This window comes from Herpailurus yagouaroundi, unplaced genomic scaffold (assembly GCF_014898765.1).
Source record: "Herpailurus yagouaroundi ecotype Mexico unplaced genomic scaffold, PumYag 160, whole genome shotgun sequence".
Taxonomy (NCBI): domain Eukaryota; kingdom Metazoa; phylum Chordata; class Mammalia; order Carnivora; family Felidae; genus Herpailurus; species Herpailurus yagouaroundi.
Genome location: NW_024412401.1, coordinates 21157945 through 21185813, shown reverse-complemented (window position 1 = coordinate 21185813; position 27869 = coordinate 21157945). Strand labels below are relative to the sequence as shown.

Genomic DNA, 27869 nt, shown 5'->3' with positions numbered 1-27869 from the left:
AACCTCCAGCAGGAGAGGGAAATGGACATCAAGTTCAACCATATGGCCAATAATCCAATCAACCATATCTATCTATATGATGGAATTCTAATGAATACTAGATATCAAAGCTCAGGGGACCTTTTCTAGTTGGTGAAGATGCTAGTGTGCCAGGAGGGTGATTCTATGAGGAGAAGGCACAGAAGCTCTGCATTTCCTCCCAGACCTCATCCTGTGTATGTCTCTTCATTTGGCTGGTCTTCCTGATTTGTATCCTTGATAATAAAACTGTGATCATAACTATCACGCTTCCCTGAGCTCTATGCATCATTCTAGTGAATTACTGATTCTGGGGTGGTTGTGGGAAGCCCGGATTTATAGCCAGTTGTTCAGAAGTGTGGGTGGCCTGGGGACTCCTAAGGGCGGCTCGTATCTGGGCTAAGTGTTGTGTTGTTCGGCATCATGCCCTTTAACCTGTAGAGTCTGTTCTAACTCTGGGTGGTTAGTGTCAGAACTGAACTGTCATACACACAGTTGTGGATGAAATAGGAGATTCGAGAAATGAGGTGATTGCCGGAAAGGGATGTGGGTTAAAGAAAAGGCACTGAGTTTGGGGCTAGGGATACAACAGTGAATAAATGTTATGTTCTCTGACTTTATCCGGTCTGATGGTAGAACAAAGTCTAGACAAGAGGGTAGGATATAAGGTCACTCACTAATAAATTAAGAGGAAAGCTGACAGCCTCCATTTTTTTTTTAGTGAAACACAGATTAGGTTTGAAAACAAAAAGGGTTGAGATGGGGTTGGGGGCTTGAGGTGAAATTGTAGAAGTGTGGAACAGTCACTTCAGAGAATAGCGAAAGGCAACTATAAATAGGTCCCTCAAACTTGTATTCTACTCATGACTTTTAATATCTATCCCTCAGGAGAAAAATTTCATGTTCAAATAAACTGGGAAATAAGGACTAAAAAAAGTTACAGAGAATTCCTTACTGCAGGACCAAAGCCTTTAATATGTTTATATATTATTAATCTCCCAAAAAGGGATCCAAGTAGACAGACTTCTCAGAGCACAGAACATTTTTTTCATGCCACTTACTAAATTTCAGAATACCAATTTGAGAAACATGAAATTAGAGGAAAGGAGAAATGTTGCCAAGCAGAATTACAAGCCTAAGGAAATGCATAAATTGACTATAAAGATAATCAGCAGGGACATGTTATTATTCTAGAGTGGACCTGACTGGAAAAAAGATACAGCTAGCTGGACTGATCGGGGCTGTCAAAAGAGACAAGAAGATGAAAATATTTCAGACAGCTGGATCTGATACAATAGTTTAAAACAGAAATTTGCAACATAATCTCTTCAAATGCAATCTATACAATTTCATTACACAAAGCAGATGAAAAAAGAGCTTTTTTAGTGAAGGTAGGATTTGTATGGAGGGGAAGGAAAGAATAAATAGATGAATAAGATAAGTCCTCTTTAGATCTTACAAGGAAAGCCTTCTACATTCAAAACTGGAAATTGTTCTCTATAAAACAGTGTCAGAGTATATGATACTACTGGCATATTACTATAGTTTTGTTCCACAGAAGACGATTGTGGGGCTGGCTTTCCAATATTATTTCTATGAAAAAAAAAGTGGCTTCAAGTTCTAAACGCTTGACTTACAAATTCTGAAGAATATAAAAACGTCACTAAATCAGAAGAAGAAAAAGTCCCTTGTTTGTAAAGCTATAGTTACTTTCTTAGAAACTTTAATTCGAGGGGAGAGGGGGGCAATCACTCATGAGGCTTTCTCAAAACACCCTTTCTTCCCTGCCATGCCATGCTAAGCTTCCCCCCACCCCCATCTTCTAAGATTTAGTTATGTCCCCAGCCTCATTACTCATTAGAATGGGGAGGGCAGGTAGGAAAAAGAAAAACAAAACACAAAAAAGGCTCTCCTGTGTGATAATGATGTACTCTTTTGAAGTCCTGTAGAAATTGCCACTTTCTACCAGCCTCTAACACAAAGGTCATTTGAGGGTAAAAAATCCAGCTGATCGTGAGCAAAGATAACTCAGGATAACATATGGTCCCAATAAGCACAAGCTTAGCAAAAAGTAAACAATCAGGCAGACAAGAGTCTGATTTGGGCCTGGGGATTTTTGAAAAACAGTTTCTTGGAGCAAAGGTCTATTTCAGAACAGAAACAAAATGTGTTATAATTAAAAGTCCAATAACAATGGAAAGTTTTATTAAAAACATAAATATAAAAGCCTATTTTTTTCCTATTTAATAGTTAAGGTCAAATTTACAATGTAGTGACCCCCAAAGTTAAATTTTTAAAATAATTCTTTTTTTTCACTAAGAAACTCCAAGCTTTGGAAAAATAAAAAGAACAATGATCTATAGTCCCACTGTCTTGCCAGAACCTATGTTGACATTTTGACATATTTCTTTCTACTCAAAAGCCTTCTGATAATTCTGACAATATGGGATTACAGAGAGCAGCCCAAAGTCTTCTGGTAATAACTCCCTTCCCCCTCCCAATGGAGCATTCCTCTGTAATAGTGCATTTCCTCCCTTGAGAGGGCTGCCACCCTCCATGAACAGGCTCAGGGGACCTAAACTCCATCACATTTTCCGTACCCTCTTCTTAACCTTAGCCATTATTACATTGGCGCACAATTTCCTTCCTTTGAAACTTGTTAGAATCTTTAACACTGCATATTTTTCAAGAAATAAATGTCTTCAAATAGACATCAATTCATATGCCTTCATTAAGAATGGGGAGAAGGGATTCAAATGCAATTAACGTGGTAATTAAAGGTCTTTGTCTTTTTTAGAGCTATTAAAATGGGTTAATTGGGTCATTTAACAATTAGAATCCAAAAAAACTCTCCAAAGCCTTATGTTTTTATATGGCAATGGATTCTAAAAATACTTTGTATTTATAATTTGTTTTTAAACTAATTTCTTATTCTTCAAGAAAAATAGTTTAAAACCTGCTTATTTGCATGAAATGGAATGGAACAGATAAAGGTAAATTAGTTCAAAATAAAATTTGATATTCACATTATGAAAATACAAAGCTCAGGTGTTATCCTCATTAACGACACATAAGGACAAGTATCATATTTTGCACTCTTATTCCAAGAGTCTGTAATTATAAAATTAATAAAACAAAAACCCAAACAGATTGCTAAAAGACATATATATTGGCTTTAAGGAGGTACAATCTAGAAACATGCAAGCAAAATTACCTAATAATTAGAAACATCAAGGTTTGGCTAATAGTTTGGGTCACATGTGTACTAAAGATAGGCAAGTAAGCAGGAAGCACATGCTCCAGCCACAAGGGAAAAATGCAACTTCTAAGACCAACCAGCACTTAAAACAACAAATACACACCGTAATCTAAAACTAAAATATTCATAGAATTATAGGATTTTTGAAGTTAAAAGGAATTTTGCCACAAAAACCTCCTAAAAGCTATAATTCAATTTAGTTAATTAAAAGCTATTCTTGCTTTCTTTTCTAAAGAAAATAAAGATTCCTCCTAATTAATGTCTTCCTAAAGAATTACTAAAACAGAATATAAATATATATGTATATATATATATATATATATATATACACATATATATACATCCCGCACTGTTGAGAAAAAAATTAAATCTGAGCTGATACTAGAAAAGGTCATTCTAAATAAAAAAGACATGTTACCAAAAAACTGATCTTGGGGCGCCTGGGTGGCTGAGTTGTTTGAGCAACCAACTTTTGATTTAGGCTCAGGTCATGATCTCATGGTTGGGTTGGTGGGACAGAGCCCCGCCTTGGGCTCAGTGCTGACAGCCTGAAGCCTGCTTGGGATTCTCTCTCTGCCCCTCCCCTGCTCGCACTCACTCGCCTGCATGTGCACTCTTTCACTCTCTCTCTCAAAATAAATAAATAAACATTTAAAGCAATAAATAAATAAAACATTTAAAAGCTGATCTTTCTTTTTTAACATTTTTTAAAAAAATTTGAGACAGAGAGAGTGCATATGTGCGTAAGCTGGGGCATGGGGCAGAGGGAGAGAGAGAATCTCAAGTAGGCTCCAAGCTCAGGCCAGAGCCTGATGTAAGGCTCATTCTTACAACCCTGGAATCTTGACCTGAGCAGAAATCGAGTTGGACACTCCACCGACTGAGCCACCCAGGTGCCTCTGATCTTACTTTTAATCATATTTTTATTTTCAAAACAGCCTGGAAATTGACACTTTTAAAGCATTTAAATGACAACTACATCTCGCATTTAAATGACAACTACATCTTCAACTTATAAGTACATTCTTGCAATCATTATACTTATTCCTTTAAAGATATGTGTATGTTTGGGTTTATATACAAAATATATTATCACCTAAGGAAGAGCCAAACAGTAAAGTGATTACACATATACGCACTATCTGCATTCAACATTGCTAACATTCTGTCATACTGCTTTATTTATCTAGAAAGATACACGTATTTTTTTCTGAATTATTGGCAAGTTACAGATATCCTTCTCCATTGCCTGCCAAACAGCCAATTATATTCATTTAAATTTTTTAAATAATTCTTTTTTTTTCACTAAGAAACTCCAAGCTTTGGAAAGTAAAAAGAACAATGATCTATAGTCCCACTGTCTTGCCAGAACCTATGTTGACATTTTGACATATTTCTTTCTAGTCTTTTCAAAAACCTTCTGATAATTCTGACAATATGGGATTACAGAGGGCAGCCCAAAGTCTTCTGGTAATAACTCCCTTCCCCCTCCCAATTACCAATATGACTGCCACATAGACCTTTCATAATGTCACTCTTCTAATAAAGGGCCCACAATGGCCTCTTGCGATTCCAATTCTAAACTTTGCAAATCTTCCTTTAACCTTCCCTTCCCTTCTATTATTTTTTATTTTTTTTCAACAAGGAAAGCCTATAGTTACCTTGAACACTGCCTTCTGACTGAAATGCTTAGTGCTCTTTCCCTGCTGACCTAAATCCCAAAATCCCAAATACTTTCAACTTTTAAATCCTACCTCAACTCTTAGTACCAATAACTCCAAGCTCTGTTTGATTTTTTGGCCCTGATATTCTAGTCAGAACTTGCAACCTTAACATTTCAATCTTCTCTAACCATATCATGTGTGTACTTATGGTATCCCCAGTTTGACTGTAAACTTCTTGTATCCATTTAGCATAATGTTCAGCTCAAAAAATGTTATTCACTGGTTAATAAGTAACAATTTCCTAGTTATACAAAGACTTTTACCAGCAAAAGGTACAAAAAGTTTTATTTCTCCCACCATAACACTTTAGTACCACATTTCATATGGTGACTAACCCATAATTTAGCAATATCATAAGAGGTTTTGGCCTAGAACAAAAGATAAATTGGACAATCACATACGCAGGCACAGAAGTATGCAGCCAGCTGGGGATGGGCCCTGCAGCCATAGGTCAAGAAGAGTTGGGGCAGGGGAAGCTGAAATTTTATGGTAGTACAGAAACGATGAGTAAAAAGAAGAAGCTGGTTGGTGGAGAGTGAGTGGGAAATGCAAGAGATGCACCGAGAAGCTATGAAAGGTAGAGAGAGACTGTCCCTAACAGCAGTCTTAGCTCCTGGCAGCTTTCCAGTTCCCACAGCAGCCCTCAGGGCTGCTCTGCTGAATTTCCTACCTTTGGATTTCCCTGTGTCTCCCTGTTAGATGCTACACAACTAGCCCCCAATCCTGAGCTACCTTGGTTTCTGTTCCCTTAGGGGGTCAAAAAACCCTTAACCTAGACATTCATCATTACGAAACAACTAAAGCAAATGACTCTCCTTAAGGTCCTCCTCACGGATGCTAATAGCCAGTATTCTTGGATAACTCCTTTGCTCATTCTATGCTGCAGGCCTCCCATCTATAAAACAAAGAACCTAAAAGTATAAAGTCTGGCTCCCAGTGGTATATTCCATAATGAGAAAGTTTCTCTTAATACTATACTTTTCTTGATGTCTTCATGTTATCTGTGTGCTTTACAGCACCCATCACATTATGTGCTATATATTTGACTAAATCACATTTTTCCTCAGAAATACTCTCCAGATTTAGAATATAAACTGATACATACTACTATAATCACATAATGTTAGCAATGTAGATATACATATATTGGTGATATTTAATGTCTGAATTTCCTACTAAACGATAAACCCCATGAAAGCAGAGATTATGTCTGTTTTTGCATATCACTTTGTATCTGGTGCCTATCACAGTGTCTGGCACTATTAACAGCTTAACAAATATTTGCTTAATGGATTACTGACAGGTATGAAATTTAGCTTAATGAGCAATAGACCTAGGGCAGTTATTCCTAATATCTATCTTAAACATATACAAAAACAGAACTTTTGATGCTCTTGGCTCACCTGCCAACTCTCCTCTAATCTGCTCCTACCCATCTTCCCAACTTCAGTAAATGGCATCATGTTTTACAAAATTGCTCAAGGTAAAAAATCTACAAATAATCTTTAATTTTTCCTTCCCTCACTTCCCACATCCAATCCATCAGCAATATATCTCGAACTTCTCCTCTTCTATCCCCACCATCACTTCACTCTAAGTCACCATTATCTCCTGCTTCAACTACTACAGAGGTCTTCTAGTCAACCTGCTTTTACTCCTACCCTACCATAATCACATTTTTTTTCATTCAGCAGCTAGAGTGATCTAAAATATAAATCAAAGCTTATATCTCTTACATAATAGTCTACCAGTTTCTTTCTGCACAATAAAATAATGCACAATAATCCTTATGTGGCTTTTTGCAAGGCTCAGCATCATTAGCTCTAGCCTACTCTCCTGCGCCCTATGCTGCAACCAAACAGTTCCTTCTTGCCTTAGAGCCTCTGCACTTTCTGGTCTCTGTCTCTGTCTTTCTTAAGACCTTTAGTCTTCAGATTTTGCTGCTGAACTTTACCTTTTCAAAGAGGCCTCTCTTCTCATCACTATGTAAAGAACTCCCCCCTCTACTCACACAATTCTGTTATCAGCTGGTTTCCTTCATAGCATACTTATCACTATCAAAAATCATTTTATTTATCTGTTGATTGTCTATCTCTCCTCTGGTAGAATGGAAACTCCTTGACAGCAGCAAACCTGTATCTAGAACAGCACCTGACATGTAGCAAACACTCAATAAGTATTTTTCAAATGGACAAACTCGTGCAGTATGCTTTGTTCTTTTAAAAACTACATTTCGGGGCGCCTGGGTGGTGCAGTCGGTTAAGCGTCCGACTTCAGCCAGGTCACGATCTCGCGGTCCGTGAGTTCGAGCCCCGTGTCAGGCTCTGGGCTGATGGCTCAGAGCCTAGAGCCTGTTTCCGATTCTGTGTCTCCCTCTCTCTCTGCCCCTCCCCCGTTCATGCTCTGTCTCTCTCTGTCCCAAAAATAAATAAACGTTAAAAAAAATTTTTTTTAAAAAAACAAAAAAACAAAAAAAAACACACTACATTTCAAGTATATAATAACCACCTCCTTGACATTGTCCCACTTTTTGTCTAGAAGAGGCACACTTTTGGTGAAAAGTATGATTATTGAAACTGCTTAAATCTAGGGATATGAGACAGCAACTTTTTTCAGCACACCAGAATAAACTGTTATATCTGGTCTATCACCAATCCTAGCTCTTTCCACAATGTGGGCCAAGATATGACTTTGTGAAGAGAATCTGTTTTTTATTACTTTCCTCTAGATAGTGTTTGCTTTTTTCTAACTTAAAATTCATTACATTCTTTTTCAGGATTCTAGGCTATTACATAATTCCTTAAATGTCAATTTACTGAAATTTAGCCCTTAATGTTACATCTTTCCTTCTTTCATACCATTACAAAACATCTTAAATAGAAACAGAGCTACTATTAGGTGCCATGACACACAGAGCCTGAGATCTGAGCATAGGGTCCCATCCCATCTTTCAAAGAGAGCATTAGAAATGGGCAGGGGTAGGGGGGCAGCGTGTGGGGCTGAGATTGGAAAGTACACTGGGATAGGAAGAGTGGCACTACTCCAATGTAGAGGTGTGGCCAAACTTCACAAGACAGAATAATCACTGAGTAAGTAATATCATTCCTTCACCTCCACCCCCAGGAATAGCAATAAATATCTCTAAGAACAAATAATACTTGTAAAGCCTTATACCAGAGGATACACGAGTACCCAGTCTTGGAGAGAAAAAAGAAGACTGATCAGGAATAAAAGCCAGGCAGGCCTTCAGTGAAATACAATTTAATATTTTGTTCTCAATTTTTATTTAGGATTGAAATCCACAGTGGAAGCTTTTGTCCATCGTATTATTCAATATCTTTTATGTAAGGACCAGGCAATACATGCTTCCTAGAATTTAGTACAAGGGACAAATCTCACTTTTAGCTCAAAGTTGAATTTTTTTTTTTTTTTAATCAAACAATGCAAACTCTATGCTGTCATGGACTTTTAGAGCTGGAAGGGTCTTTAGAAATTATCTAGCCCAGCATTTTCTTTTTTTTTTTTTTTTTAATTTTTTTTTTTAAAGTTTTTTTTTTTTTGGGACAGGGAGAGACAGAGCATGAACGGGGGAGGGGCAGAGAGAGAGGGAGACACAGAATCGGAAACAGGCTCCAGGCTCTGAGCCATCAGCCCAGAGCCCGACGCGGGGCTCGAACTCACGGACCGCGAGATCGTGACCTGGCTGAAGTCGGACACTTAACCGACTGCGCCACCCAGGCGCCCCTAGCCCAGCATTTTCTTTTTTTTTCTTCTTTTTTTTTTTTAATTTTTTTTTTTTAACATTTATTTATTTTTGAGACAGAGAGAGACAGAGCATGAATGGGGGAGGGTCAGAGAGAGGGAGACACAGAATCCAAAACAGGCTCCAGGCTCTGAGCTGTCAGCACAGAGCCCGACGCGGGGCTCGAACTCACCGACTGCGAGATCATGACCTGAGCCGAAGTCGGCCGCCCAACCGACTGAGTCACCCAGGCACTCCTAGCCCAGCATTTTCTAAAGCATCCTTTAGGTGTCATGAACAAAAAAAGAGCTCTATAAGCAAACGAATCTCTTTTTTTTGTATAATTGTTGAGATACAAATCAGGTTACATTAATTAAACAAGAAGGCCATTAGACTGAGGTGGTTTTAATGCCTCAGTAGCCTATTTATACAGGCCAAAACCTAAGTTTATAATACCTCAAGATTAAGAAATCGAAACCTAAGGTCAACCAATCACAAACAGCCACCTGGGCTTTCTGGATAAGGCAACTTCTTAACCTATAGCCAATCAAATAATTTCCTTGCTTTGCTTCCACATCTTCTCTATGAAAATCTTTCTTCCAGCTCCTGTCACTTCCCATTCAGTGCTACTGGATTCAAATCAATTTTTGCTCAAATAAACTCTTAAAAATTTTAATATGCCTTAGTTTATACATTAACAATCATGACCACTAAATTCACCTTTTGACTTTTATTTATTTTTTAAAGATATCCTTTTAAGTAATCTCTACACCCAACCTGGGTCTTGAACTTACAACTGGAGATGGAGAGTCACATGCTCTACTAGCTGAGCCAGCCAGGCTCTCCCTAAACTCACCCTTTTAAAGCGCACAATTCAGGGCACCTGAGCAGCTCAATCGGTTAAGTCTCTTGGTTTCCACTCAGGTCATAATCTCATGGTTCATGGGTTCGAGCCCCACATCAGGTTCCACAGCTGGCAGCTCGGAGCCTGCTTTGGATTCTCTCTCTCCCTCTCTCTCTCTGCCACTCTTGGCTTACTCTGTCTCTGTCTTTCTCAAAATAAATAAACAAACTAGGGGCGCCTGGGTGGCTCAGTCGGTTGAGCGTCCGACTTCAGCTCAGGTCATGATCTCGTGGTCTGTGAGTTCGCGCCCCGGGTCGGGCTGTGTGCTGACAGCTCAGAGTCTAGAGCCTGCTTCAGATGCTGTGTCTCCCTCTCTCCCTGCCCTTCCTTCCCCCACTCATGCTCTGTCTCTCTATCTCTGTCAAAAATAAATAAACATCTAAAAAATTTAAATAAATAAGCAAACTTAAAGTAAAGTGTACAATTCAGTTGTTTTTAGTATATTCATGGAGTTGTGCAACCATCACTACTACTTAATTTCAGAACATTTTCATTTTTGTTAAAAGAAACTTCATACCTATTAGCAGTCTTTTTCCCATTCCCCCAGCAAACAAGTTTCTTTACTATAGCATCTTTGGACCCTTTATCGTGACTCTAACATGTTTTGTGAATTTATAAGAGAAGGGTACAATGTGCAGTGTTTCCCAAACATATGTAATAGGTAACATTTCAGTGCTTACTATACGCTATTCTAAATTCTATACATGTATTACTTCAATTAATTCTCACAATAAAATCCAAAAGGTACCGTATATAGTAACTGTGGATATTAACACACAGAAAGATTAAGGCTAAGTAACTTGTTTAGATATTCTTAATTACTCCACTCTAATATTTCCCACAGAATCAACTGGTTGTGGGATGAGAATGGACAACTAGTATTCTATGGGCCATAACTTTGAAATGCTTTAGATCAACTTAATGAGAAAAAATGGGGCCCAGAAAGGTAAGCTGACTTAGCCAAGAATACACAGCATATTCCTATTTTCTCTCTTCCTCTCCTTTGATTTCTAACTGACAGCTAAATTTGGAACCCCATTACAATTAACTATCTAATCCCAAGTTCCTGACACAATTCTCGCCCACCTTTAAATACTTTATTTTCTTAAAACAAAAACAAAAAAGAAACTTTTAACATTGTAAACTGCCTTAAAACCTTGTTGGGATTGATTTTGCTCTTTCTACGTGTCTCTGCCTGTAGGCAATGCACATCCCCACCACTCTGCATGTATAAATCCCAGCCATCTTTCAATGTGTGCGCAGTTGGAGGATCCCTCAATTTTCCTCCTACCCTCGATGGATGTCATCTCTCTCCCTCTGTGCACCCACAGCCTTCCATCTCCTCTGGACACTCTGGCCTTGAATTCCAGCGGCACCCCACCTCCTGGCCAGAGAGCTCGAAGAGGGCAGGAGTTGGCATCAACTCCTAAAGCCCGGCACGTGGGAGATACCCTACCAGCACTGAACAACTTCTTATCCATTCTTGGTTTAATTCCTCAAGAGCAAGAACACAGCTCTCCTTAAGCCTGCTAGCCGCCCCCCACCCCCCACCCTGAAAGCAGAGTTTACTGATTTTTAATCTGTCTCCCGCCAGAGCCCAGCGCTGCCTTGGACACACAGTGCACCCACCGCGGGTGGCAGCAGAAGTGGATTTAGCAGGCTCGGGCCGATTCTCTTCAGAGACTTGAACCTGGCAGGCTGTGGGCCCCATCAACGCTCGCCGCCCGAGGTCTGCCTTACTGAACCGAGGGTCAAGTTACAACTGGCCAGGGCGGCGGTAAGGCGCCTGCACCTCGGAAATCCCATCCAACCCTCGCCACCGTTCCGGGCGAAGGCATTTCACCCTCTTCTGACAGAGACCTGAGCCCGGTGTGGGGTTGAGGGCCGAGACGGGAGCCCCTGCCCTGTGGGTGACAGAGCAAGGCCTCGAACCCGGGTCACTGTTCCCAGGGCAGCGGATGACCGCGGCGGACAGAGCGGGAGTGAGGAGGGCTCCTCGCTCGTCCCGTCTCGACGCCCCCTCCCGCCCGCTGGGACCTCCGGACCCTGGGTCACCGCACTAGGTCCAGGTCTGGGGGTCGCGCGCACCCCCGCCCCCTGCTCCGCGCCATCTTGGAGAGCTGAGGCGGCCGCCCCGGACCGCCCCGAACCGTTGCTCCAGCAGTTACTCACCCGCACTGCCCGGGGCCAGGCCCCCTGCCACCTCCGCGACCTCCGCCACGGCCAGGAGAAGCAGCAGCGCGCCCCGCCGGGAGGCCGGGACGACCGCCATGTCCGGGCCAGGGGGTCCGGAGCCACGGGATGCTCGGACCCAGCCTGGCCGCCGCGGCTGCTCGCGGAGGCCCCGCCCCGGCGCCCTGGACCTTTAGTGATTGGCTGCGGCGCGCTCAGGCCCCGCCCCTCGGCCTCTGGGAGGTTCCAAAACCTGCTGGGGGCGGGAACATTCCCGAGACCCCGGCTCTTTGTTAGGACACAGCTGTGTGACGGCTTGTGTAGCGGAGTCCCGCAGCCAGCGTTCCCCAATCAGACGATGTCAGAGCTGGAAGGGCTCTTACAACGCCTCTAACACCACCCGAACTTAGCGGCTGGGGGTCACTGAGGCTCAGAAAGGAGACGGACCTTTCCAAGACTTGCAAGTCCAAGCCTGAACCAAAGGGACCTCTCCCTTTCACTTCTCTTTACCCTGAATGAGCTTCTTAATATCCTTTCTGCCTCACATCCAAAGAAGGCACCCGGGTCAACCCGACCTCCCTTAAAATCTGAGGGGCACTGACCAAGACATGGTCCCCTAACAGGGGACCGAGGGACAGATTCGCCACCAAAGCTCATGTAGCACATGTAGCCCCTATATGTCTTTGATGTACAGTTTAAGTACCAATTCCTATTAGGAAAAGGTGAGGGTTGGAATGCTTGTGTATCTAGATACGGAGAGCCTTGAATCTCAGGTTGAGTTTAGATTTCGTTTAAGATATAATTTGGAGGTGGGTCCCCACTCCACCCCTTACCCCCACAGCTAATTTGGGGAATGTTTGAGAGGGTCCACTGGTTTTCAAAGTGCCTCTCTTTCTCTTTCTTTCCCTCACCTTTTCCCCTGTCTCTGTTACTGAAATAATACCTTCTGTTTTCCCTTCCCCCCTGTTTTTTAAAAAAAAGCATAACCACAGGTATGAATGTAAAATTCCTTAATATTATCAAATATCCAGTAAGTATTTAGATTCCCCTGTTGTCTTATCATCTCCTTTTACAGTTTTTCAAGTTCCAAACAAAATCTATATATTGAAATTAATTTATACGTGTTTTAAGTCCCTTTATATCTACTCTAAGTTTACAAAGGGAAAATATAAAGAAATCATGATGATCTTTCTAAGACATTTGTTCTGATGACAACTCCCTGGCTTCAAACCCTGAGAGGCCCTGTCTTTCTTACAGGATAGAATGATGTACAGTTATTTAACATGGTGTCAGAGGGTCTTAGCAATTGGACCCAATCACCTTTTCCAGCTTCATCTCCACACCTTCCCTGCACTTCTGCCACCATCCTTTCAGAACCTCTTACCTTTAGTTCAAGACCTTTGAGGTGCTTTCACGGCTCTGTCACAACACCTACCTCCTCTGCACACAATTCCCCAGTTCCTGTGGTAACCCTCTCAGCCCAGGGAACTAAGACGGTTGCTCTAGGCCCAGCTGTGCCCTGGAAGGACCTGAGCAGGTAGTGGGCTCTGTATAAGGTGAGCAACACATCTTGCTTGGCTTGGGACTGTCCTGATTTTAAAACTGAAAGTCTCATATCCCAGGAATCTCCTTAGTCCCAGGCAAAACGGGACAATCGATCTCCGTAGTTCTGTGCACCTCAGAAAATGTAATAGAAAGACCTGTAAGGAGGTTTCCATATGGGAAAATGGAGTCATTTAGGTAATAGATACCACTCCCAAGATAATGCAACAGGTAGACTGTCATAAGCCATGCAGATGGGTCATTAGACCCCTGCGTCCCTGTATTAGAGTCCTAGGCTGCCATAACAGAGTACTATGAACTGGGTGGCTTAAGCAACAGAAATTTATTGTCTCAGAGTTCTTGAGGCTAGAAGTCTGAGATCAAAGTGTTGGCAGAGTTGGTTCCTTTTGGGAGCTGTGAGGGAGAATCTGACTCATGCTTCTCTCCTAGCTTCTGCTGTGTTACTGGCAGTCTTTGGCACTCCTGGGCTAACAGAAGCATCACCTTCATCTCTGCCTTCATCTTCACATGGAATTTTCCTTGTGTGTGTGTCCAAATTTATCCTTTTTATAAGGAAAGCAGTCATGTTGATTTAGGGGCCCACCCCACTCCAGTATGACCTCATCTTAACTAATAACATCTGCAATAATCCCTGTTTCTAAATAAGATCACATTTTGAGGTACTAGGGGTTAGGACTTCAACATACAAATTTGAGGGGAGGCAGGGACACACAGTTCAACCCATAGCACTTCCTAAAGGAAAGACCATCTACTCGTCCTATCAGAAATCATTGGCTCTGAAGGAGAGGCTGAAGAAGGGGGAAAAGGATAAAGGACTGGTCAGTTGCCGTTCAAAGATCCTAAGTCTCCCAAGGATAGGAGTGGTTGGGCGCACCTCTGTTGACTCACAGAGGTGATACCTGGAGTCTATGCACAAAAAGAAGGCTTGAATACTTGGAGATCTCTTAGCTATAGAATCAGAAATGACTTTATTTCCAGGTAGTTCCTATGAGATATGGCAGCAAAGCTGAGGTCCTCCCACACCAAAAGATAGCTGACTGGCCACTATATCCTATACAGAGCACAAGCGTGGGAGAGGCAGAGAGAGAGGGAGACACAGAATCATAAGCAGGTTCCAGGCTCTGAGCTGTCAGCACAGAGCTGGATGCGGGGCTTGAACTCACGAACCACGAGATCATGACCTAAGCCGAAGTCAAACACTTAAATGACTGGGCTGCCCAGACGCCCTTATTACAGTCTATCTGCAAATAATAATTATCACTTCACGTAAAATGTATGAACATGACAGCAATATGAGTCCATTTTCCCCTTATCTTTTGTGCTAAAGTTGTCATACATTTTGCTTCCACACGCTGTTATTATTTTGCCTTTTTAAAAAGTTTTATTTATTTATTTATTTTGAGAGAGAGAGAGAGAGAGAGAGAGAGAACAATCAGGGAAGTGGCAGAGAGAAGGAGAGAGAGAGAATTCCAAACAGGCTCTACACTGTCAGCATGAAGCCCAATGCAGGGCTTGAACCCACGAACCAAACCTCGAGATCAGGACCTGAGCCGAAATCAAGAGTCAGACACTCAACCGACTGAGCCATCCAGACACCCCTGTTTTGCTTTAAATAGCCGGTTATATAAAATGAGATTTTAAAATAAGAAACAATGTCTTTTATATTTACTTACATATTAAGCATTTCTGATGCTCTTCTTTCAAATTTTAGATCCAAATTTTTCTCTGGTATCTGGAGGAAAGAAACTTTTTAATTAAGAACACAACAGGTTTAAAAAAACAGACAAAAAACAAAGAACAGGGCAGGTTCTGTTGGTTTTAATTAGCTAGGATCCCATACTTTGTTTTTAGGAATTTATGCCCAGTAAATTTCTGAAGTTACTCCTTAATGAAAATAATTTTTCTGGGTTTGTTTAACCTAAATACATTTTACAATCATGAACTGATCTATCTTGATAAGGAAGAGGTCTGTTTTGAATTCTTTAAGACTTGATGATATCTGGCTTTATACGTATACAGTGCACCAATTTTAAAAATATTAACATATTTTTATTTCTAGTAATGCCTTCTCTAGAACTAAAACATGCAGGTAAGGCAGTCACCTCATCAGAGATGATTATTAGAGTAGAAAAGTAGACAGGACAATTCCTAACTTTTTGGTTTTAAAAATAGACCTTTGAAATTCCAGGCAGAGACAGTGGTCATTGGAGTAAAAGCTTTTGAGATGTTAGAACCTGGCCCCAAAGGCTGAGGGCATAAAATATTTATATGAACACAGACTTGGAAGAATATTCTGATAGACACAGTCCTGACTCCCCCCACCCCTGTCAGCCCCCAACAAGTCACTCTGAGGGGGTGGGGAGGGATGCACTGGGGTGGGACCTAAAGCCCCAGAAAGGCTTGAGAATATGGGATAAGAGAGGATCCGAGCCTCACTCCTCACTTCCCATGGAGCTCAGGGAAATGGCACACTTCACTGAATTCCCCTGCACGCTGCATGATGGGAATGTGGACGGGAAACGGAGGCAAGTACGTCTTGTTCCCTGCTCTCCAGTTAGAGTGCCACAGAAGAGTGGCTGAATGTTTTCTGTGCCCTCTGAGAGGAGCAAGCAGGAGTGGAGAGCACACCGAGAGCCTGAAGAGGCCTCAAGATCAGAGCTGAAAGGCTGTGGCTGTTGTTTTGAGTGATCTATATAATTGGATGCCAGATGGGAGTGCAGGTGTCAGCAGAAACTGATGATGACAACTGAGGACCAGATGTCCTGCCTTCTTTCCCAGTCCCAGCTGGTGGGTTCGGCTCTATATATGCTTCTGAAAACTAGGAAGGGTGTTGAGAAGCCTTGCCTGAGCCGAGATCCCACCGAATTGACTAAGATTAAGTTTTAGTCACTTAGCAGAAAGGGGACTTGGAGAGACAGCTACCTGTCCATCAGCCCTTTTAGAAGTTGTTGCTTACAAGCAACTTTCCAGTCAGAGAAAACGTTTTCTGTTGTCATGTTCACTGCTAATTTAGTAACTGGGCATATGGCTTTAGAGATCAAAGGAGATGCCTGTGCCTTAAAGGAGAACCTGTGTATCTGACATCTCCATTGGTCCCTATCTTGAGATGTCACAGGAGGAAGAGAAGCCCTACCCCAGGGCATCCAACACCAACACTATAAAATTCAGCATTGTGACCCTCAATCTGTGGCTCATAAAATACATGCCAGGCTCCGATACATCCTCTAAAGATAGGAGACTGTGAGCATGAAATTGTCCCCTATCCCCACTTTCCTTGTCTGTTTATTTCAGTAATTTCTAAACTTAGAAATATTATTTTTATTTTCTAGCCTATTTCAGTAATTTCCAAAGTTAAGAAATATTATTTTTATTTTTCAGCACTGGAATCTTTTTTCCAACAAAATCTTAGAGTCCTGCTATGTAAAATAGAAAAAAAAAAGTGCTGTTTTATTGTTACATTTCTTTTATCAGTTTAAATTTGTAACAATTGCTTGGTTCAAAGATAATGTATGAAAATTCAAAGATAATGAGATTATGATGAACACAAAAAAACCTGAAATCTGGAATTATAGACGATAAGTGCCTTCGTACCAGTTTCAGCCTCCAATTTATGTTTTGTTTTGGTTGTTTGCTGTGGAGAAAATTCTCATTCATGCAGATGAGTAGTTTGCAAAGGATCATGGTTTTTGAAATAGCTCGCTTTGCAATCTCAAAGTACTCTGTATTTACATTAGGTTGGTTCCTTGAAAATTTTTTTGTTTCACTATTGATTCATGAAAATTTATGTGCACACTTAAATCTGCACATGGCTGTTTAGAGCCACTTTATTCATAGTTGTCAAAAATGTGGAAGCAACCAAGATGCCCTTCAGTAGAAGAATGGATAAATAAACTGTGGTCCATCCAGACTGTGGAATACTATTCAGCAGTACAAAGAAATGAGCTATCAAGCTATGAAAAGACATGGAGGAAATTTAAAAGCATATTATTAAGTGAAATAAGCCAATCTGAAAAAGTTATATACTGCATGGTTCCAACTATATAATATTCTGGAAAAGGCAAAATTATGGAGATGGTAAAAAGATTCAGGTGCCTGGGTGGCTCAGTCTGTGAAGCCTTCGACTTTGGCTATGGTCATGACCTCACATGATCTCGCCCCACATTGGGCTCTCTGCTGTCACCACAGAGCTTGTTTCGGAACCACTGTCTCCCTTTCTCTCTGCCCCTCCCCCACTCTCTCTTTCTATCAAAGATAAACATTAAAAAACAAAAGATTAGGGATTTCTGGGGATTAGAGGGGAGGGAGAGATGAAGAGGCAGAGTACAGAGGATTTTCAGGGCAGTGAAGCTATTTTGTACAAAACTATAGGGCTGAACACATGCCATTATATATTTGTCCAACCCCACAGACTGTACAACACCAAGAATGAATCCTAATGTAAATTATAACTCTGGGTGATGATTGTCCATGTAGGTTCATCGGTTGTAACAAAGATAATCGCTCTGGTGGGAGAGGTTGCTAATGGGGGGGGGGCGATGGGGGATATGGGAACTCTGTACTTTCTGTTCAGTTTTGCTGTGAACCTGAAACTGCTCTAAAAGACAAAGTTTATTAATTTTAAAAATGCTAGTTTGACATTAAAATTCAGAAAAAAATAGTGGTTCACCAATAAGGTTGGATATCTGTTCAATTCCTTATCAGAAATGTGGTCAGACATGGGGGAAGGGAAGGGTAAAAAATAGTTTCAAACAGAGAGGGAGGCAAACCCTAAGAGACTCTTAAATACAGAGAACAAACTGAGGGTTGATGGGGCGGGGGTTACGGGAAAGAAGGGAAAATGGGTGATGGGCATTGAGGAGGGCACTTGTTGGGATGAGCACTGGGTGTTGTATGTAAGCGATGAATCATGGGAATCTATTCCTTCAAGCCAAGAGTGCAGTGTATACACTGTATGTTAGTTAACTTGACAATAAATTATATTAAAAATGAAAAGAAATGTGGTCAGAAAAATAGCGCCTCAAATTTATGGTTCATCCCCAAACTATTTATGATGTGATGTTATTACTGTGTAACAAGTTGCGTGTTCATTTGTTATTGTGCGTTCAGCTAGGACACCATGATGAGAACACGCAAGGAGCAGATGATTCTGAGCCTTGCCCGGCACTTAATTGAGAACAGTTCTTATGTGTACTCTCTGGTACAATTATATATACACGGGCGGATGTGCATCAACCCAGATTAAAGAAAAGATCAGTGCAGAACTACACTTTTTCTAATCAAGGACACATTTAAAGAAGATACAATAAACACACAGAGAAGACAGGAAAAGACATATTCTGTCTATACAAAAGGAAGTCAACTCAATGGCACCCATGCTAACATGATAGGGGGGCCCAGTGTGTAAAAAAAATCAAAACATCTCAAGTTTGCATGTGTCCACTGTCTTACTACCTACTAAAAGTTATTTGGAATATATATATTTTAAAGAAATACTTGTAGAGTCTGACAAACTTCCATTTGGTTGTAGTTTGATACTTGCTTGATCAGTCTATATTATTCAGGAGTTTTGCACGATGCATGTTTGAACTTGTCTATTTTCATTCTGATACCTTCTCTCTTCCAAAATAATGAATCACAGTCCTTTCCACAGCTGGAATAAATATGCTATTCTGTTCTTTTTTAGATTTTTGTAATCACAATGGTATTTGATGTTTAATTCGAATGCATCAGAATCCAACAAATGGTGTGATGTGTGGATCGTAGGCAAACCTTCATCCAGTTGAATGTTGTTGCTGCCCACTACTAAAGAGTGATTTTTTTTTTCTTCACGCTGTGAATTTTGATCTGAAATATATGTATTTCTTTTTTTTAATTTTATTTTTTAAAATTTACGTCGAAATTAGCGTATAGTGCAACAATGATTTCAGGAGTAGATTCCTTAATGCCCCTTACCCATCTAGCCCATCCCTCCTCCCAAACCCCTCCAGTAACCCTCAGTTTGTTTTCCATATTTAAGAGTCTCTTCTGTTTTGTCCCCCTCCCTGTTTTTATATTATTTTTATTTCCCTTCCTTTATGTTCATCTATTTTGTCTCTTAAAGTTCTCATATGAGTGAAGTCATATGATTTTTGTCTGTCTCTGACGAATTTTGCTTAGCATAATACCCTCCAGTTCCATCCACATAGTTGCCAATGGCAAGACGTCATTCTTTTTGATTGCCGAGTAATACTCACTGTGTATGTATATACCACTTCTTCTTTATCCATTCATCCATCGATGGACATTTGGGCTCTTTCCATACTTTGGCTATTGTTGATAGTGCTGCTATAAACAGGGGGGTGCATTTGTCCCTTCGAAACAGCACACCTGTATCCCTTGGATAAATGCCTAGTAGTGCAACTGCTGGGTCTAGGGTAGTTCTATTTTTAGTTTTTTGAGGAACCTCCATCCTGTTTTCCAGAGTGGCTGCACCAGCTTGCATTCCCAGTATTTAGTTCTTATAGTTGGAACTTTCTGGTGTCTCAGACACCACTGGTTTTATAAACCTTTAAAAAGCAATGGTATTGGGGTGCCTGGGAAGCTCAACCGGTTAGGTGTCCAACTCTTGATACCAGCTCAGGTCATGATCCCAGGGTAGTGGGATGGAGCCCCGTGTGGGGCTCCATGCTGAGCGTGAAGCCTGCTTGAGATTCTCTCTCTCCCTCTCTTGCTACTTCCCCCACTCAATCTCGCATGTGCGCACTGGTACACATGCACACACACTCTCTCAAAATAAATAAATAATAAATAAGTAAATAAACTTTAAAAAAGCACAATGGTATATAGTTCAGTAATTGTTACTTTGTAAGAAGTTCAAATCTGGTAGGAAGAATCTAACATTGTTTCCTTCAAAACATCTTTGTATTGTTCAATTGTTCTTCGCTAACAATTTATGTAGCTCAGTGGAGTCTTTGAGGGACTTAAAAACACTAAATAACTACATTTCTGAGCCCAGCTTTCCGATTGGCCTTACCCACATGTAGAGAAATGGAAATATTTGGAGGTAGAGCCCAGGGTATACATATTAAAGAGAGTCTCCTGTTGATACAATTTGAGAGCTTCCACCCTCAAAATTAAGGTCATTTTTAATGTATTTCTTCTCTCTTGCTTCTCCCTAGAGTTATTCCTGGTCAATCACCTTGCCTTCCTCTGTGCTCCCAAACACTCAATTTTTTTTTCTTAACTCTGTCATGTTTGGAATTATGTTTGTTTCCAATCATTTGATATTTGTTACTATTGCAAATAGCACATTATTCTTGTTTTTTTTCCCTTTTGTATATTGATGGTATGTAGGAATACAATTGATTTTTGAGAAGCTATTTCTATCTCCTTACCTTTTCTGAACTCATATTACTGCTAATAGCTTTCTGGTTAATTTTTAGAAATATAATAACTGTGTCTTCTGCAAAAGTTGGTATGTATTTCTTCCTCTGCTGTATTTATGCCTCTTGTTCTGCCCTTGACCACGTTGTAGATCTGTTTGCACTTGACTGCACTTTGGAGCTATTTGAAATGGGGAATGGCTAGTTTCTGGTCTCACGTGTAAGAAGCTTGGCTGTCAACACTCTGTTGACAAGTAAAAAGCTGAACAAACTGATATATCACCAATTCTCAGATCCGTAAGAGAAGTGAGGTCACAGGGCAACTGCTGCCCTTGGCACTGGAGAGACCAGAGTCGGTGGCTGAGGCCAAAGGACTTGGTGCATGTCAGGAGACCTCTACGAGGGAGCTGCTTCCCGGCCTCTTCCTTCACTCCCTTGGTCCCGGTCCCAAGTCTTCGAGGGCCGCTACTCAAAGTGTGGCCTGCAGAGCAGCAGCATAGGCACCCAGGAACGTTTCAGAGATGTAGAGTCTCGGGTCCCACCTCAGACTCACTGAATCCAAATCTGCATCTTCACAACAGCCCTAGGTGACTCTTGAGCACGTTAAGATTCCAGAAGCACTGATCCCCGAGGCTTGCAGGAATGTCCACCAGATGGCAGGTTTGCAGCAGGCACAGGTAGCCAGGGCCACACATCAGCCACCCAAGCCTCCTTCAAACAGTGCCCGAAGTGGCCTTGGGAATTGGGAGCCATAGCCCATGAACTGTGGAGGGGGGAACCCAGAGGGGACCCCTAATCCATGAGTGACAGGTTGTGAGCCCTCTGGGCTCTCCCTAGGTGTTTTCTCATACATTGTCTAGTGAGAGGGATGGGAGGATACGCTCGCATTTAACAGGCAAAGAAACTGAGGCCCAGAGAGGGAAAGAAACTCACCAGTGGCGAATGGAAGCAGAATTGGAAGGCAGGTCTCAGGCTCCCTGGCCTGGGCTCACAGCACCTCTGGAGGGGCCTGGCAGGATGGCTCAGCCCCAGGGTGTGCTGACCTGAGCAGCCTCCATGCCCACCTCTCCATCCTTCCGACCCGGTTGCTCTTTCAACTGCTCTCTCATTTTCTTTGGGAGTGCTAGCAGCAGCTGTTGTAATGATTCAATTTGGGATACTAATGGACTTTCCACAATACTCAGGTTCCTGGAGTTAAGCCCCAGGGGAACAAAGCATCAGCCTTAATTGGGAGCAAACAGAACCAGCCCTGGGCCTCAGAGGGTCCCTTGGGAATCTTAATGGTTCCTGAGTCTACAGCCAGTACCAGCTGTGAGCCACTGACTCTTCGGTGAACTTTCATCTCCATCTGTTTAGTTTTGCTCTTTTAGTTATACGAACAAATACTCACTTGCGTAGGCTCCAGTAAATTTTTTCCCATTTTTCCCCCTAAGAATGTATTTGAGTTGCTTAGGGAAATCACCTAGAATTCATGAGCAGAAGTTTTTATAGAGTTGGGGCTGACTGAGCCAGAACATTGTGTTCCCAGACTATAAGGAAAATGTTTTAAATGGGGTGGGGGAACAAAGGGTTATAATAATGCTCAATTCCATCCCTCTTATTAACTGTTAGTAAGACTTGCTCTAACCACATTGTTAATGCAGTGAGTCAGATGAAGTAGAGATCACGAAACCAAGGAAAATGCAGAGGCGGACAGCATGGAGAATGAGAGATCAACAGAGACACCAACACAGGACCCCGGACTCTCCCTGCGTCCCCTTGCCCATCCTCTCCTGGGGTGCAACCACTTTCCTCTACTTGCTGGCATCTCTGTTCACCTCTGGTGGTGAGGAGGGTAGGACTGTGGTCCATTCAATGAGAGTAGGATCCTCATTTTACAGATTTCCAAGGAGAGAGGTTCCACGGTATCCCCTCTCACTGTCCCCAACCCCAAAGAGAAGTTCAGTAGAGACGGCTGTTCTCTTTCCTCTCTCCTGTGAGAAAGCCCACCAGAAGTCCTAATCTCTGCAGGCAGTGTTGGTATTTTATAGGCAATACTCCATGAAAGGAACCTCTGCCACCACCCAGAATCTGGGAAAGAGCAGACACTTTCAAGTGCAATTGCAAATAGCACAGACGTACCTTTGGGAGTGTCCATGACAAAGGACCTGAGATCTGATCACAGGGGCTTATGTTCAGGGAAATCTAAGTACACACGTGGAAATACTGATAATCACCATCTCCTGTATGTGTCGTGTGCCACATATAGTAAACACAGGGGACTGGGGGTTGAGGAAGCAGCAGAGGGCAAGTATGCCCTAGGGGCCATGATACTGGAAGGTGACTTTCACAGAGTGGCATTTCACCATCCCTAGTCTCATGCTTGTAGCCTGGGGTTAAAATCACTACCTTGGAAGGTCAGCTTTGGAAGGACCTCAAGGCCATCCAGTCCCAAATTAATGCACGGCTGGGGAGAGAGACTGCAAGGCCCAGAGAAAAGAGCTGGGAGGGGCTGCTTCTCCAACAGCCAGACCAGTGTCCCTCCCACTGTCATGTTTTGTCATTAGTTCATCTGGGCTTTGTTTGTTTACTTGTTTGCTTGCCTATTTGTTGTTTTGTTTGCTTGTTGGTCTTTCAATATATGCCTGGCATCATCCCACAAAGGACTGAGATAGCCCCAAACTACACCCAAGGCCAAACAGGTGAGAAAATGGGGCAAAGGAAAACTAAAAGAAAAATTATAAGATTACAAAGCCAAGGAGGAGTAAGATTCACCTCAAAGGGCAGACCATCAGGAGGACTTCTCAGGTGCAGAGTTGAGACATGACACAAACATATCAGGGACAGATGTGAATCTAGGACAAAAACTCAGATGTACAGGAATATTCTTGTATTCATTTTCTTTAATCAGATTTAGTCTGACATTGAGCCTCCACTTGGCCAGGCTGGGAATATTCTGCTTCAACATTCAATAAGAGGCATTCTACCCTCCTAGGGGTTTCCCAGAATAAGCCTCACGTAGGGCCCAGAAAACGGTGGACATTTGTCAGCTGCTCTTCCAGGGTCCATTGCCCCTCTACCACTTTCTTAACAACTCCAGATTTTCCTTTGTGTAGCAGCCATAGACTTAGGTTAGACTGACCCCACCTTCTGTTTCAGAGCAGGGGCTGCTGGTCTAAGTTAATCTGCATAATCTTATCTCACCTGCCACTGTGATTGGTTTGCAGTTTGCATCCATTGGTTGGGTCAGAGCAAACTTCAGGACACTCGTTCTCGGGTTGTAGGCACCAGTGGTTTCTATCCCATAAACGAATGTGGAAAATGCAGGTCCAGGACTACAGCAGCCATCTTGTGACCATGAGAAGAGTCAGCCTGAGAATAAAGCTGACACATGGAAAAGTGAAGAGTCAAGAGAATCTCAGAGCAAAGGAGCTAGAGCCTGATTAACTTTGCCTGAGGTTGGCCCTACTTTTGGATAAATCCACATTAGTCTTAAACCAGGGTGAGTAGAATTCTGTCTTCTGTGCAGTTGAAGATCTCCCACCTAAAATGACCTCCAACCACCATGCTGTTAGGGCTGCAACCCAAAGAGTCCAAACCTGTAGCTCCACAGCCCGTCATACCTGTGCCATAACCAATGTAGAGCAACTCTTACTAATGGCTGATGATAGCCATGCAACTGAGGATTATTATAACCCTTTGCTTTCCCCAAAACATTTTTTGGACCTCCTTATTGTCTGGGCACCCCCATGGTGTCTGATGCTGTGAGTCATATAGTGACTCCCAGTCACATGGCTGTGACTCCCAGCCATGCAGGACTGTACCAGTGTGTGATTAGACCTGGGGTATGGGTAGCGGAGTGCAGACATCTCTCTGTGCTTCCTCAGAGTGTTCCATACTGAAGGTAAGAGCCCTTTTTTACTGGGGCCAAGACTTATGGTGAATTCTTGCCAAGGGTGCTATCAGCCAATGGTACAAAGTTTATTTTTCATGTTATTCTTACTGAACACAGGCCTCTAGGATAATATCAAAACATGTACAGTGATGAACAATTCTACACAGGGCCTCACAGCATATTCCAAGAGCCCAGTTCTACTAAAACCAGATTCTGTGTCTATCTCTTAATTTTGCACACACCAATGAGGCCTCACAGATATGCACCAGCACCAGAGAATCTAAGATTTCACTAGCATAAAACAGCTCTGGTATGTCACTGTGGTTGTGCACAAAGCCAAAAACTAGCCAACATTTCTAGAACTGTGAAGGTGCTTTCCTTCCATGTTCATAGATAGAAGCTTCCATTAGTCAATGGAACAATGGGTGGGTGGGTGAGTAGATAGAGAACCAGTTTACTTTTTAGCCTTAGTCACATGGTCTACAACATGGACCTTACAAAACTCCCTTCTCTACTTTGGGTTACCATTTTCCCATGAACACAATGAGGAGTTTGGAGGTCTTGCATTCTGGCAGTCTGGAATTCTTTGATAGTCACTCAATCAGGTATTATTGATGTACCAGGTTCTTCACGGCAGCCTTCACATCCTTGTTCCTTAGGCTGTAGATGATGGGGTTGAGCATGGGGGTCACCACCCCATAGAAAAGGGAGGTGAGCTTATCTGAAAGGTCCTGCTTATCTTCCCCCAGGGGGTCCTTGGATTTGGGCTTCCCATACATGAAGAGGATGGTTCCATAGAAGACGACCACAACTGTGAGGTGGGCAGAGCAGGTGGAGAAGGCCTTTTTCTTCCCCTCAGCTGAGGGGATCCTCAGGATGGTAGCAATGATGAATACATAGGAGACAAAAATGAACAGAACTGGGACCCCCAGGAAAATCACATTAGCCACAACCATGCTGATCACATTCATAGAAATGTCAGCACAGGCCAACTTCAGGACAGCCAGGATCTCACAGGTGAAGTGATTGATGACATTGTCCCCACAGAAGGGCAGCCTCATAGCCTGGGATGTCTGAACTACAGAGTTGGTGATACCAGCTGCCCAGGAGCCAGCAGCCATGGGTATGTATATAGCCTTGTTCATGACCATAGAGTATCTCAGGGGGTTACAGATGGCCACATAGCGATCAAATGCCATCATGCCCAGAAGCACACACTCTGTAGCTCCCATGGCAAAGGAGAGAAACATCTGCCCAAAACAGGCTGAGAAAGAGATGGTTTTCCTGGGGGTCAGGAAGCTGTCGAGAATGAGAGGGACAGAGGAGGTTGTGTAGCAGATGTCCAGGAAGGAGAGGTTCCCCAGGAAGAAGTACATGGGCGTGTGCAGGTGGGAGTCAAGGATGGTCACCAGGATGAGGACCCCATTGCCCAGCAGGATCACCAGGTACATCAGTAGAATGAGCACAAAGAATGTTTTCTCCAGCCTTGGATGGGCTGAGAGTCCCAGGAGAATGAACCCCACCACAGGGGAGGTCTGATTGAACCTGTCCATCGTACATCTCCTCTGTCACCTGCAGGAACTCTCTGAAGTCAATTTCAGCTCTCTCTGACTCCAAAAGCATCTGGGCAGCAGGGCAAAAATCCCAACCCTGCTGATCAACTGGAAAATAGCTCTGACAATTTGGTCATCTTCGTAGAATTCTAGGAAAAACGTAGTAGAGGAGAGTATTTAACTTCTGCTTCTAGTAAGAATGAAGAGATAATTTGGACTAACTCTCCTGCATATGACAATTAAAAAAAAAAAAAAGCTAGGGGCACCTGGTGACTCAGTCAGTTAAGCATCCAACTCTTGATTTTGGCTCAGGTCGTGATCTCAAATTTAATTCATGGGATCAAGCCCTTCATCAGGCTCTGCACTGACAGTGCCGAGCCTGCTTGGGATTCTCCCTCTGCCCCTCTCCAGCTCACACACACGTGCTCTCTCTCAAAATAAGTAAATAAACTTAAAAAAAAAAAAAACCTAGACAACTATATAAAACACTGTGTTAAGCATGAGCGAGGTTGTAAAACAACAAAGAGCCACAGGGTCATGATTCTGGGAAAGAACAGGGATTCAGAGAAGTCCAGCATTTGAGGCTATGTTTCAGCCGAGGCATGTGCAGCATCTGGAGGTGGCTACTGAGAGGCTAAGAAGCACTACTTCCAGCCTCCTGAAGGAGGGGACCAGGTTTTGAAGTCCACGGCTCACCGTGAAGGGCCTCTACCGAAACCTCCTCCCATTGGTAGGGGATCCCAAAGGGCAGGACCACAGGAGTAAAAGAATCAGAGGGAAGCATTTGTTTACAGGTGCTCTAGCTCAGCTTCAAATCTTCCCAAAAAGTTGGATCTTCCCTGAAATTGGATCGAGGTTGTCCCAGATTTTTGGTGCTTCCAAATATCAGAAGCAAATATAAATGCAGGCTGAAGGGAAGTAACGTCACCCCAGTCTTCTGAATCACTCCCACAAAGAATTTTGCAAATACAACATCTGGCACACATTAAAAAAAAAAAAGAAGAAGAAGAAGAAGGCATGCAGGAGACAAGACAACATAAATTAAAACCAACAGGAAAAAACCCAGGAAATCGAGCATCCCTCTTCCTGGGGCAAATGAGAGCCACCAGCTCCTCTGCCCTGCTGTCACCTTTTGAGAGGATTAGCTCAGACCACAGTGCCACGGTCTTAACATCTTGTCGATCCTTTTGTACATTTGGGGCAGCAAATGGGCCCCTTGCACGCAGTGGCCACACTGACGGAGAGTTCAGACTGTATATCCCTTCTTTTCTTCATTCTCCAGCTGCCTGCACCAGAGGCACTGGCTTCTCCCCGAGACTGTTCACAAAGCCCCACATCCCACTCTGTCAGCTCTTCTTTCTGGAAAGCTTGACTCTCTCCTCAGACTTCTGAGAGCTCCCCAAGCTGGGATTTATTCTGAACCAATTAAAAAAAACACCCCACTTGTAGGCAACACTGAGGGTGTTGGGCATTCAGTTTTATGTGCTCCATATCTAAAATATTCATGAACTTCCCAGGCACCCATCTTGCCAAGTTCTCTCAGCAATCGAGGCCCTTCCTTGATTATGCAGGGGCACATCTACCTGGGGAGTGCAGAGACACTCCTCCAGTGGTTCTTAACATTGTAGCTGTGACCGAATTAAGTGCCATCAAAATTCAGTTCAGGCTGACACATTTACTGAGCACCTGCTTTGGGGGC

General features: G+C 42.5%; 2 protein-coding genes across 5 annotated transcripts in view; both read right to left on the bottom strand.

The window, feature by feature from the left end:
- Positions 1 to 11996, bottom strand: part of RECK (reversion inducing cysteine rich protein with kazal motifs) — an 87183-nt gene extending 75187 nt beyond the window's left edge. Inside the window, exon 1 of one of the 2 annotated variants that reach the window (XM_040481671.1) lies at positions 11820 to 11996. In XM_040481671.1, coding sequence (XP_040337605.1) covers positions 11820 to 11919 — 100 coding nt within the window. In that variant the 5' untranslated portion in view covers positions 11920 to 11996. The remainder of the gene's footprint in view (positions 1 to 11819) is intronic. The other variant, XM_040481670.1, reaches the window with a different exon arrangement.
- An 8590-nt stretch (positions 11997 to 20586) lies between these two features.
- Positions 20587 to 27661, bottom strand: LOC121034416 (olfactory receptor 13C7-like). 3 transcript variants are annotated; one of them, XM_040481217.1, is made up of 2 exons: positions 25238 to 26170; positions 20587 to 20604 (listed from the first exon to the last, which is right to left on the bottom strand). In XM_040481217.1, exons 1-2 carry the CDS (start codon positions 26168 to 26170, stop codon positions 20587 to 20589), a joined length of 951 nt encoding a protein of 316 aa, XP_040337151.1. The 3 variants fall into 3 exon arrangements, with proteins under 3 accessions (XP_040337151.1, XP_040337152.1, XP_040337153.1); XM_040481218.1 differs by lacking the exon at positions 20587 to 20604 and adding an exon at positions 27641 to 27661 and having other exon boundaries at positions 25053 to 26152; XM_040481219.1 differs by lacking the exon at positions 20587 to 20604 and having other exon boundaries at positions 25053 to 26176.
- Positions 27662 to 27869: the final 208 nt, after the last annotated feature.

Bases quoted from the DNA above. Each gene is read 5' to 3' on its own strand.
- LOC121034416 (XM_040481217.1), bottom strand. From the start codon at position 26,170: ATGGACAGGTTCAATCAGACCTCCCCTGTGGTGGGGTTCATTCTCCTG.